This window comes from Eleutherodactylus coqui, chromosome 10 (genome assembly GCF_035609145.1).
Source record: "Eleutherodactylus coqui strain aEleCoq1 chromosome 10, aEleCoq1.hap1, whole genome shotgun sequence".
NCBI classification, from domain to species: Eukaryota; Metazoa; Chordata; class Amphibia; order Anura; family Eleutherodactylidae; genus Eleutherodactylus; species Eleutherodactylus coqui.
In genome coordinates this window covers 1,531,973-1,545,470 of record NC_089846.1, presented here as the reverse complement: position 1 = coordinate 1,545,470, position 13,498 = coordinate 1,531,973, and the positions used below count along the sequence as shown (strand labels likewise).

General features: G+C 46.8%; 1 protein-coding gene across 1 annotated transcript in view; it reads right to left on the bottom strand.

Annotated features, from left to right (window-relative positions):
- GATA1 (GATA binding protein 1) overlaps nucleotides 1-13,498 on the bottom strand; it is a 66,630-nt gene that overhangs the window by 30,853 nt on the left and 22,279 nt on the right. Inside the window, exon 2 of the mRNA XM_066579954.1 lies at nucleotides 2,839-3,026. Within this exon, the coding sequence (XP_066436051.1) occupies nucleotides 2,839-3,016 (178 nt within the window). The 5' untranslated portion in view covers nucleotides 3,017-3,026. The remainder of the gene's footprint in view (nucleotides 1-2,838; nucleotides 3,027-13,498) is intronic.

Here is a 13,498-nt window from a genome sequence, read left to right as displayed (position 1 = left end):
CTACTATAATACTGCCCCCTATGTACAAGAATATAACTACTATAATACTGCTCCTATGTACAAGAATATAACTACTATAATACAGCCTCCTATGTACAAGAATATAACTACTATAATACTACTATGTACAAGAATATAACTACTATAATACTGCCCCCTATGTACAAGAATATAACTACTATAATACTGCCCCCTGTGTACAAGAATATAACTACTATAATACTGCCCCCTATGTACAAGAATATAACTACTATAATACTGCTCCTATGTACAAGTATATAACTACTATAATACTGCCCACTATATACAAGAATATAACTACTATAATACTGCCCCCTATGTACAAGAATATAACTACTATAATACTGCCCCCTATGTACAAGATTATAACTACTATAATACTGCCCCCTATGTACCAGAATATAACTACTATAATACTGCCCCCTATGTACAAGAATATAACTACTATAATACTGCCCCCTATGTACAAGAATATAACTACTATAATACTGCCCCCTATGTACAGGAATATAACTACTATAATACTGCCCCCTATGTACAGGAATATAACTACTATAATACTGCCCCCTATGTACAAGAACATAACTACTCTAATACTGCTCTCTATGTACAAGAATATAACTACTATAATACTGCTCCTATGTACAAGAATATAACTACTATAATACTGCTCCCTATGTACAAGAATATAACTACTATAATACTGCCCCCTATGTACAAGAATATAACTAGTATAATACTGCCCCCTATGTACAAGAATATAACTAGTATAATACTGCCCCCTATGTACAAGAATATAACTAGTATAATACTGCCCCCTATGTACAAGAATATAACTACTATAATACTGCCTCCTATGTACAAGAATATAACTACTATAATACTGCCCCCTATGTACAAGAATATAACTACTATAATACTGCCCCCTATGTACAAGAATATAACTACTATAATACTGCCTCCTATGTACAAGAATATAACTACTATAATACTGCCCCCTATGTACAAGAATATAACTACTATAATACTGCCCCCTATGTACAAGAATATAACTACTATAATACTGCCCCCTATGTACCAGAATATAACTACTATAATACTGCCCCCTATGTACAAGAATATAACTACTATAATACTGCCCCCTATGTACAAGAATATAACTACTATAATACTGCCCCCTATGTACAAGAATATAACTACTATAATACTGCCCCCTATGTACAAGAATATAACTACTATAATACTGCCCCCTATGTACAAGAATATAACTACTATAATACTGCTCCTATGTACAAGAATATAACTACTATAATACTGCCCCCTATGTACAGGAATATAACTACTATAATACTGCCCCCTATGTACAAGAACATAACTACTCTAATACTGCTCTCTATGTACAAGAATATAACTACTATAATACTACTATGTACAAGAATATAACTACTATAATACTGCCTCCTATGTACAAGAATATAACTACTATAATACTGCCCCTATGTACAACAATATAACTACTATAATACTGCCCCCTGTGTACAAGAATATAACTACTATAATACTGCCCCCTATGTACAGGAATATAACTACTATAATACTGCCCCCTATGTACAAGAATATAACTACTATAATACTGCCCCCTATGTACAAGAATATAACTACTATAATACTGCCCCCTATGTACAAGAATATAACTACTATAATACTGCCCCCTGTGTACAAGAATATAACTGCTATAATACTGCCCCCTATGTACAAGAATATAACTACTATAATACTGCTCCTATGTACAAGTATATAACTACTATAATACTGCTCCCTATGTACAAGAATATAACTACTATAATACTGCTCATATGTACAAGAATATAACTACTATAATACTGCCCCCCTATGTACAAGAATATAACTACTATAATACTGCCCCCTATGTACAAGAATATAACTGCTATAATACTGCCCCCTATGTACAAGAATATAACTACTATAATACTGCTCCTATGTACAAGTATATAACTACTATAATACTGCCCCCTATGTACAAGAATATAACTACTATAATACTGCCCGCAATGTACAAGAATATAAATACTATAATACTGCCCCCTATGTACAAGAATATAACTACTATAATACTACTCCTATGTACAAGAATATAACTACTATAATACTGCCCCTATGTACAAGAATATAACTACTATAATACTGCCCGCAATGTACAAGAATATAAATACTATAATACTGCCCCCTATGTACAAGAATATAACTACTATAATACTGCCCCCTATGTACAAGAATATAACTACTATAATACTGCCCCCTATGTACAAGAATATAACTACTATAATACTGCCTCCTATGTACAAGAATATAACTACTATAATACTGCCCCCTATGTACAAGAATATAACTAGTATAATACTGCCCCCTATGTACAAGAATATAACTACTATAATACTGCCCCCTATGTACAAGAATATAACTACCATAATACGGCCCCCTATGTACAAGAATATAACTGCTATAATACTGCCCCCTATGTACAAGAATATAACTACTATAATACTGCCTCCTATGTACAAGAATATAACTACTATAATACTGCCCCCTATGTACAAGAATATAACTACTATAATACTGCCCCCTATGTACAAGAATATAACTACTATAATACTGCCCCCTATGTACAAGAATATAACTACTATAATACTGCCCCCTATGTACAAGATTATAACTACTATAATACTGCCCCCTATGTGCAAGAAGGAGTAGTGGTAAATGGGTGTGATGTGATGACGTGTAACCAGTAGCACATACCTGAAGAATGACGATAAGCAGTCACCTCGCGGTTCAAGACAACTCTGCCATACTGAGAGGGGCTGCTGTCGCTGCCTAGGTTGTAGAAAAAGTCTTGTTCCTCGTTGCTGTGGGTGATGGTGGGTTCGGCGTAGGGGGTGAGTTGCTCCTGGCTCCCTGATAGCGTGGTGAATTCCATTCCGGCACTTCTGCATGGATGATAACAGGGACATTCGTGATGTATATACCGATAGTAAACCATCATTCTTCTCACTGCTATCCATTGTGAAGTCCTTCTCCATTGCTCACTGTCGCCCCCTGCTGTGTACTGTACTTTTTTTGAACTGTGAAATTGAATGTTGGACAGGAAATGACAACCGCTCTCGGCAGATTTCTGCTGTGAACATGTATTTATGTTTTGTCATCCCCATTCTGTCGTTGTGTAACATCCCAGAGGGTCGACTCCGGGTACCTGACTAATGTGAAGAGCTGGGAGGGATAAGTGCTGGCTTGTCATAGCGGCACTTACCTGGCTCTGGTCGCGGAGGGATGACATGTAGCCAAGGCCAGAGCAGGATCGCAGGCCAGCTTCCACCCCCCTATGAAAGGGAATGCCAATAAACGGGATGGGGGGAGTAGTAGTACTGATCACTCGTGACGCCACTGTTCCCACACACCACAATGCTACGCGGCAAAGAAATGAACAGAGTCTTGTGTACAGTACCTCGGGTCCCCAGGAATGGCTAGGGCCCGGTATAACTTTTACTTGCATGACAAACTTCTTACAACATTTAATGCAGGTACAATGTACTGTAACATGTTAGCAGGCTAGAGCTCAGAGGCAGGGAGGATACACAGGATGAGACTGGTCCTACAGTCCACGTAATCTGTACGGCCCCTCTCCTGGACTGGGAGCACTCCAGAGGAAGGGGGACAGGGGTCACTCCGCAGACTCTCTGACAGACAATAAACAAAGAAGGCTTAGCCAATAAACACCCTGCACGGCAGGCGCGCTGGTGTCACAATAAAGTACCTCTGTGCGGGGATCCTAACTATGGACGGCCGCACAGGAAAAGCCTGCAGTGTGAACGGGTACCTGTTCGCAACCTTGGTAGGGCTCTGTCTCTCTCTAATGATGGGGCTCACTCCTCTCACATGAACACTCCACTCGCTATGGGATGTCGCTCCTCTTCCTCCATCTCCACCTACATGGAAGCTGAAGGTGCTTCTATGTGGCTCTGTGTCAGCACTCTCTCAGGTAGACAAGACCTCTTCCAGCCCTCAAGCACTCACATTTATACCCTCAGTCACACCACATGACAAGACAGACTGATACATCTACAGGCAGGCAATGATTTTATTACTGTTAACCTCTCAAGTGCCGCAGCTGTGCAACACACACACTGGGTATGACAGGACAGGCTTTGCACAGTGCATGTACATAGTACAAACATGTATGACCTTTATGGAGGGACCGGGATGGGGTGCTGGGCCACTACAGCTGTCTTTCAGAACTCAGTTGAGTATCTCTACTACATCTGGACTTACCACTATAATGCCTATAAAATAGGATATATCAATCACAGTGCTGCCACCTAGAGGCCGACTAACTCTGTTGATATGCTGCCACTTAAAGGCCAAACTATCTCTGCTGATGGCATTTGTTGAGGAGCTCATTCAGATCTTCCCTCCTCTTCCTACTGATAACTGTTATCTAGGTACCTCCATGTCTGAATTTGGGAAGTTCGGTTTTTAGGAACCTCTGTATATGAACTGCTGCTCCTGTATACCGAATGCTGCTTCCGTATACTGATTTTTGCTGCTGCACACTGACTGCTGCTCTGGTATACCAACTTCTGTTTTTTATACTGACTTCTGCTTTTTTATAGCAACTGCTGCTCCTGTACACTAACGTCTACTCCTGTATACCAATTTCTGCTGCTGTATACAGACTTCTGCGTATGGACTACTGCATCCTGTTTACCAACTTCTCCTCCTGTATAGCGACTTCTGCTGGTGTAAATTGACTATTACTCCTATATACCAACTTCTGTGGGTGTATATGGACTTCTTCTGCATTATATGGACTGCTGCTCCTGAATAGCGTCTTCTGCTGCTCCATATGGGCTGCTGCTTCTGTATACGAACTTCTGCTGCTGTATAGCACCTTCTGCTGGTGTATATGGACTGCTGCTCCTGTATAGCACCTTCTGCTGCTGTATATGGACTGCTGCTCCTGAATAGCACCTTCAGCTGGTGTATATGGACTGCTGCTCCTGTATAGCACCTTCTGCTGGTGTATATGGACTGCTGCTCCTGTATAGCACCTTCGGCTGGTGTATATGGACTGCTGCTGGTGTATAGCACCTTCTGCTGGTGTATATAGACTGCTGCTGTATAGCACCTTCGGCTGCTGTATATGGACTGCTGCTCCTGTATAGCACCTTCTGCTGGTGTATATGGACTGCTGCTCCTGTATAGCACCTTCTGCTGGTGTATATGGACTGCTGCTCCTGTATTGCACCTTCGGCTGGTGTATATGGACTGCTGCTCCTGTATAGCACCTTCTGCTGGTGTATATGGACGGCTGCTCCTGTATTGCACCTTCGGCTGGTGTACATGGACTGCTGCTCCTGCATAGCACCTTCGGCTGGTGTATATGGACTGCTGCTCCTGTATAGCACCTTCTGCTGGTGTATATAGACTGCTGCTCCTGTATAGCACCTTCTGCTGGTGTATATGGACTGCTGCTCCTGTATAGCACCTTCTGCTGGTGTATATGGACTGCTGCTCCTGTATAGCACCTTCTGCTGGTGTATATGGACTGCTGCTCCTGTATAGCACCTTCTGCTGGTGTATATAGACTGCTGCTCCTGTATAGCACCTTCAGCTGGTGTATATGGACTGCTGCTCCTGTATAGCCCCTTCGGCTGGTGTATATGGACTGCTGCTCCTGTATAGCACCTTCTGCTGGTGTATATGGACTGCTGCTCCTGTATTGCACCTTCGGCTGGTGTATATGGACTGCTGCTGGTGTATATAGACTGCCCCTTGAGGTTTTACAACTCCAGGAATAAAGCAATGTGCCGCTGTCCAGGGTACTGAAGAGAGCGGCCTGTGATGTGGCAGCCTACACACGCTGGGTGCCAACCACTAATCGTCGCCTAGACGGGTTGTCATCCAGCATCCCACCGACAGTCTGCTTACCTGATCTTTCAGCCTAGCATTCTATTCTTGAATCAGGCAGCTCAGGATGAGCAGAGGTCCATCACAGTGCTGGGAGTGCGGCAGTGCATGATGCATCTGTTATGGCCTCTCTAATAGTGCTTTCTGAAACACTTTCTGCAGCTCAGTCATTGCCGGCTCGCCTGAACCCCGATGACCATCATATTCTTTACATTTTGCTTAAACTGTAAAAATAAACCCAAGCTGGGAGCGCGAAGGCCGACGGGACCACTGAGGTCACATGACCACCCGAAGACAAAAGCAGGTCTGCAGCCGCTAATTGTACTGCACAACAATCTGTTCCTGCAGGTGTAGCGGCCCGGAGTTTGGGGTCCCTCCGGCACTTCAGAATGCATGTTCTATGAACGTCTGGTGTCGCCATGAGTGTTGTATGAGTTAGTGTTAACACCTCCAGGCATGAAAGGGTTAATGTCTGGTGATGTCTGGAAAATGTATCAATTTGTCTGTGAGTTGGGGGTCAGGTGTCAGGAGAAGTAGTTGTGAGTTGGAGCTGAAAGGGAGAGGAGGTGGAGTGATGGAGATGGAGGAGAGATGGGCTGCTGCTCCTGCTGGAGCTCAGCCGTGTGAGAATCATGACCACCGGACATGCTGACAATGCGTTGGTGTGAGAGCGCAAGAACCGCATGTTCCTATGCAGAAACCACAATGTATGCGAGAGCAGTGAGTGACCTGCTGATGGCCACAAGTGTGAACATGTTTTGGAGTAGGTCCAGTGTAGAGGGATCCATCAGATAACTGTGACTGTGGATACGTGTGCCTTGGGACACCCGAACAGCACAAGAGGCGAGAGATGGAAGCCTACAAATCGGCCCTCACTGTTAAAGCTGCTACCGACAAGTTGGTGTCTTTGTAATCTGGAAGAAGAGAAGTTTCATAACGTTCCCGGTTCTTGTTGTAAAGCTATGTGTGGACTACTCTTTAAACAAGCTGGGCAATCTGCCGCTGGTTCAGGAACACTGGCATCATGGTGACAAAACAGGAGCTAAGGTAACCAAGTTACTAAACGGGATCATCCCCTGCTAATAACGAGGTCAAGTTTTTAGCCACCCCTTTGGAGGAGCCAGCAGAGCCTCCGTGACAGGTTGCTATTCCGTTACCCCGCTGTCTTCTATCAGCAGGTATGACAAAAAGGACATTCATAAAGCAAAAATATGAGGGGTCACCTCCGAAGATTATAGGGAGCCCGATGAAATCTGGGAAAAAAGTAATAAAAGCATCTAAACTGTAAAAAGAAAGGTGGCCAAAGAAGATAGAACTATCCAAAGACTCTGTGTAACCATCATAGTAACACTGTGTGAAAGGAGGAAAATAGCCCCCGTCCCTCCAGTTCAGCCTATTACCCCTCAATGTTGATCCAAAGGAAAGCAAAAAACCTGCGATGAGGTAGAAGTCAATTTTCCCCATTTAAGGGAAAAAATTCCTTCCCGACTCCAATGTGGTAATGGGAATAATCCCCGAATCCCCGACCCTCCTGAGTAATCAGTGATATAACATGCAATATTGTAACACTCAAGAAAGGCGTCCAGAACCTCTTATATCGCATCACCAAGGCCTTAGGAGAGAGTTCTATAGTCTCACTGCTCTTACAGTAAAGAAGCCCATTCTGTGTTGTAGAAACCTTCTGTTATGTTCGTGTGGGAAAGTGAGCACCGGGCCCACACTAATGTGACCCAGAAGGATAGGGACCAGCAGGTGAACTACCACAGATTAGCACCTCTCCATATCGTCTACTAGGGTAAGTGACGCTGACCTACCTGAGTGGGGACATCGACCCAATAAAGGGTGGCCCAGCGGTCTTCGGCTCTGTGCCCTTGCTGCTCCTAGGAAGCCACGCACCCGGGCTTAGACACAAACACCTGCCACCACCGACAGGGGCAACTGGACAGGGTAAGAAGACACAGAGCCAGAATCACACCATACAGCAGCCCATACACAAACACTAGTAGCAGATGTTAACGCTATAAATGCCAGATATTAGTTGTCATTTTGATCAAAATATGAAAGTCAGCGGGCCACGTCACGACTCCAGGAAATACCGCCAGTCCCAACACTAACCAGGAGTCTTGCAGCCAACATACATAGAACCTGCTCACACCACACAGAGAGAGAGAATGAGAACAGAGACAGCTGACCCCACACAGAGAGAGGGAATAAGAACAGAGACAGCTGGCCACACCCACACCGGGCAAGACAGCTAACCACACCCACACCGGGGGAAGACAGCTGACCACGCCCACACCTGGGAGGACAGCTGACCACACCCACACCTGGGAAGACAGCTGACCGCACCCACACCTGGGAAGACAGCTGACCGCACCCACACCTGGGAAGACAGCTGACTGCACCCACATCTGGGAAGATAGCTGACTGCACCCACATCTGGGAAGACAGCTGACTGCACCCACATCTGGGAAGACAGCTGACCGCACCCACACCTGGGAAGACAGCTGACCGCACCCACACCTGGGAAGACAGCTGACCGCACCCACACCTGGGAAGACAGCTGACCACACCTATAACTGGGAAGACAGCTGACCACACCCACACCAGGGGAGACAGCTGACCATACCCACACCAGAGAAGACAGATAACCACACCTGGGAAGACAGCTGACCACACCTACACCTGGAAAGACAGCTGACCACACCTACACCTGGAAAGACAGCTGACTACACCTACACCTGGAAAGACAGCTGACTACACCTACACCTGGAAAGACAGCTGACTACACCTACACCTGGAAAGACAGCTGACTGCGCCCACACCTGGGAAGACAGCTGACTGCGCCCACACCTGGGAAGACAGCTGACTGCGCCCACACCTGGGAAGACAGCTGACTGCACTCACACCTGGGAAGACAGCTGACTGCACTCACACCTGGGAAGACAGCTGACCGCACCCACACCTGGGAAGACAGCTGATCGCACCCACACCTGGGAAGACAGCTGACCGCGCCCACACCTGGGAAGACAGCTGACAATGCCCACACCTGGGAAGACAGCTGACAATGCCCACACCTGGGAAGACAGCTGACCACACCTATAACTGGGAAGACAGCTGACCACACCCACACCAGGGGAGACAGCTGACCATACCCACACCAGAGAAGACAGATGACCACACCTGGGAAGACAGCTGACCACACCTACACCTGGAAAGACAGCTGACTACACCTACACCTGGAAAGACAGCTGACCACACCCACACCTGGGGAGACAGCTGACCGCACCCACACCAGAGAAGACAGATGACCACACCTGGGAAGACAGCTGACCACACCTGGGAAGACAGCTGACCACACCTACACCTGGAAAGACAGCTGATCACACCCACACCTGGAAAGACAGCTGACCACACCTGGGAGGACAGCTAACCACACCCACACCAGAGAAGACAGATGACCACACCTGGGAAGACAGCTGACCACACCTGGGAAGACAGCTGACCACACCTACACCTGGAAAGACAGCTGATCACACCCACACCTGGAAAGACAGCTGACCACACCTGGGAGGACAGCTAACCACACCCACACCTGGGAAGACAGCTAACAAAAACCTACACATGGAAAGACAGCTGACCACACCCACACCTGGGAAGACAGCTGACCACATCCACATCTGGAAAGACAGCTGACCACACCCACACCTATGAAAATAGCTGACCACACCTACACATAGGAAGACAGCTGAGCACACCCACACCTGGGAAGACAGCAGACCACACCCGCACCTGGGAAGACAGCTGACTGCACCCACACCTGGGAAGACAGCTGACTGCACCCACACCTGGGAAGACAGCTGACTGCACCCACACCTGGGAAGACAGCTTACTGCACCCACACCTGGGAATACAGCTGACTGCACCCACACCTGGGAATACAGCTGACTGCACCCACACCTGGGAAGACAGCTGACTGCACCCACACCTGGGAAGACAGCTGACTGCACCCACACCTGGGAAGACAGCTGACAGCACCCACATCTGGGAAGATAGCTGACTGCACCCACACTTGGGAAGACAGCTGACTGCACCCACACCTGGGAAGACAGCTGACCGCACCCACATCTGGGAAGACAGCTGACAATGCCCACACCTGGGAAGACAGCTGACCACACCTATAACTGGGAAGACAGCTGACCACACCTGGGAGGACAGCTAACCGCACCCACACCTGGGAAGACAGCTGACAAAAACCTACACATGGTAAGACAGCTGATCACACCCACACCTGGGAAGACAGCTGAGCATATCCACATCTGGAAAGACAGCTGACCACACCCACACCTATAAAAAGAGCTGACCACACCCACACATAGGAAGACAGCTGACCACACCCACACATAGGAAGACAGCTGACCACACCCACACCTGGGAAGACAGCTGAGCACACTCACACCTGGGAAGAGAGCTGACTGCACCCACACCTGGAAAGACAGCTGACCGCACCCACACCTGGGAGGACAGGTGACAAAAACCTACACATGGGAAGACAGCTGACCACACCCACACCTGGGAAGACAGCTGACAAAAACCTACACATGGGAAGACAGCTGACCAAACCCACACCTGGGAAGACAGCTGACAAAAACCTACACATGGGAAGACAGCTGACCACACCCACATCTGAGAAGACAGCTGACTGCACCCACACCTGGGAAGACAGCTGACTGCACCCACACCTGGGAAGACAGCTGCACCACACCCACACCTGATCCTTATATATCTATACATAGTTATTAGAGCGCCCCCTTGTTACAGTCCTGGGTATAATAGATGATAGGAGAGATCTCTGTACTGACCCCTGATATATCTATACATAGTTATTAGAGCGCCCCTTGTTACAGTCCTAAGTATAATAGATGATAGGAGAGATCTCTGTACTGACCCCTGATATATCTATACATAGTTATTAGAGCGCCCCTTGTTACAGTCCTGGGTATAATAGATGATGGGAGAGATCTCTGTACTGACCCCTGATATATCTATACATAGTTATTAGAGCGCCCCTTGTTACAGTCCTGGGTATAATAGATGATGGGAGAGATCTCTGTACTGACCCCTGATATATCTATACATAGTTATTAGAGCGCCCCCTTGTTACAGTCCTGGGTATAATAGATGATGGGAGAGATCTCTGCACTGACCCCTGATATATCTATACATAGTTATTAGAGCGCCCCTTGTTACAGTCCTAAGTATAATAGATGATGGGAGAGATCTCTGTACTGACACCTGATATATTATACATAGTTATTAGAGCGCCCCTTGTTACAGTCCTGGGTATAATAGATGATGGAGAGATCTCTGTACTGACCCCTGATATATCTATACATAGTTATTAGAGCACCCCTTGTTACAGTCCTGGGTATAATAGATGATGGAGAGATCTCTGTACTGACCCCTGATATATCTATACATAGTTATTAGAGCGCCCCCTTGTTACAGTCCTGGGTATAATAGATGATGGGAGAGATCTCTGCACTGACCCGTGATATACTGACCCCTGTTGTACCCCACTAGTAATGGTGACCCCTCCAATACTGCCGCCTATGGTACCCCATTAGTAACCCCTCCACTCCTGCCCCAAGTGGTACCCCACTAATAATGGTGACCCCCTCCAATACTGGCCACTATGGTTTTCCACTGGTAACCCCTCCTATAATGCCCTTTGTTGTACCCCACTAGTAACTGTGTCTCCTCCAATACTGCCCCCTGTGGTTCCCCCACTAGTAACAGTAAACTCTCATAAACCCATGCTGATATGGAGTTATACAGACATTCTCCTTGATGGCATCTCTTAGAAACCCTACAAACATGTTACCCACAACAGAACTAAGACTTACCGGCCTGTAGTTACCAGGGTCACTTTTTGAATAACGGCACCACATTGGCTATGCACCAATTCAGTGGACCAGACCTTGTCACTATAGAGTCCTTAAATATAAGAAACAAGGGTCTGTGTATCACATTACTCAGTTCCCTTAGAGCCTGGGGATGAATGCCATCAGGACCTGGAGATTTGAAAATTTTAATCTTTTTAAGACAGCTCTACACTTCTTCCCGGGTTAAGGTCCATTTAGATGGTACAAACGTTGGGCAAACGTTGCCCAACATTCGTCCCCGCAAACACTCCTGTGCTGTTGCAGGGCAGCTAGTAGTGCTGGCTTGCTCAGAGCGGCCAGCAAGGGGGTGGGGGGGTTGGGGGGCTGCAGGAGATTTCTCTCCTCGCGCTCCTCCGCCCCTCTCCATTGACTTAACACAGCGGCCATTCAGTACTGGCTGCTACTTACACTGAGCGATCATTGTTCAGCTCATCGTTCATTATCTTATGCTGCATAAACGATGGATGATGAGCTGATTAGTGAGTGTAAATAGCATCCGGTCAGTACTGAACGGCCGCTATGTTAAAGGGGTTGTCCCGCGGCAGCAAGTGGGGTTCAGCACTTCTGTATGGCCATATTAATGCACTTTGTAATATACATCGTGCATTAAATATGAGCCATACAGAAGTTATTCACTTACCTGCTCCGTTGCTAGCGTCCCCGTCGCCATGGATCTGTCTAATTCTGATGTCTTCTTGCTTTTTTAGACGCGCTTGCGCTGTGCGGTCTTCTGCCTGGTGAATGGGGCCGCTCGTGCCGGAGAGCTGGTCACCGCGTCGTCATCGTAGCTCCGCCCCGTCAGGTGTGCCAATTCCAGCCAATCAGGAGGCTGGAATCGGCAATGGACCGCACAGAGCCCATGGTGCACCATGGGAGAAGACCCGCGGTGCACCATGGGAGAAAACCGCAGTGCTTTGGGACAACCCCTTTAAGTCAATGGAGAGGGGGGTAGGAGAGCAAAGAGTGAAATCTCCTCCTGCCGCCCCGCTGTAAACCAGCAATGCTAGCTCCCGTGCAGCAGCACCGCAGCAAGTATGTGTGGGGACAAGTGACGGGCGTCATTAGCGTGACATTCGTCTTGTCTAAATGGGCCTTTAGATTGGAGACATTTAGTTGAGAGTTTACTTTATCACTCTGCATCTCATCTGACATTTCATTTTCCTTTGTGAATGAACTGGAGAAAAACTATTTAAAATATTTTTTCCTCCTCATCAGCCTCTATAATTTCCCCTACATTACTTATTAAAGGGCCAGCACTTTCATGTCTCTCTCACGGGCCTATTTGATGAGTAGCTAGTGCAGTGACTGGCACAGGGCAGAGGAGTCCGAGTAGCGGCTGGACAGGAAGATGAGCCTGGCTGCCGCATTCAGGATGGATTGGAGAGGGTAGAGTCTGGTGCAGGGGAGGCCGATCAGCAACGAGTTGCAATAATTGAGCCGAGTGGATGAGGGCGACAGTGAGCGTTTATAGCGTGTCCACGGTGAGAAAAGAGCGGATTCTTGCGATGTTCTTGAGGTGCAGCTGACATGTTTGGACCAGAGATTGGATG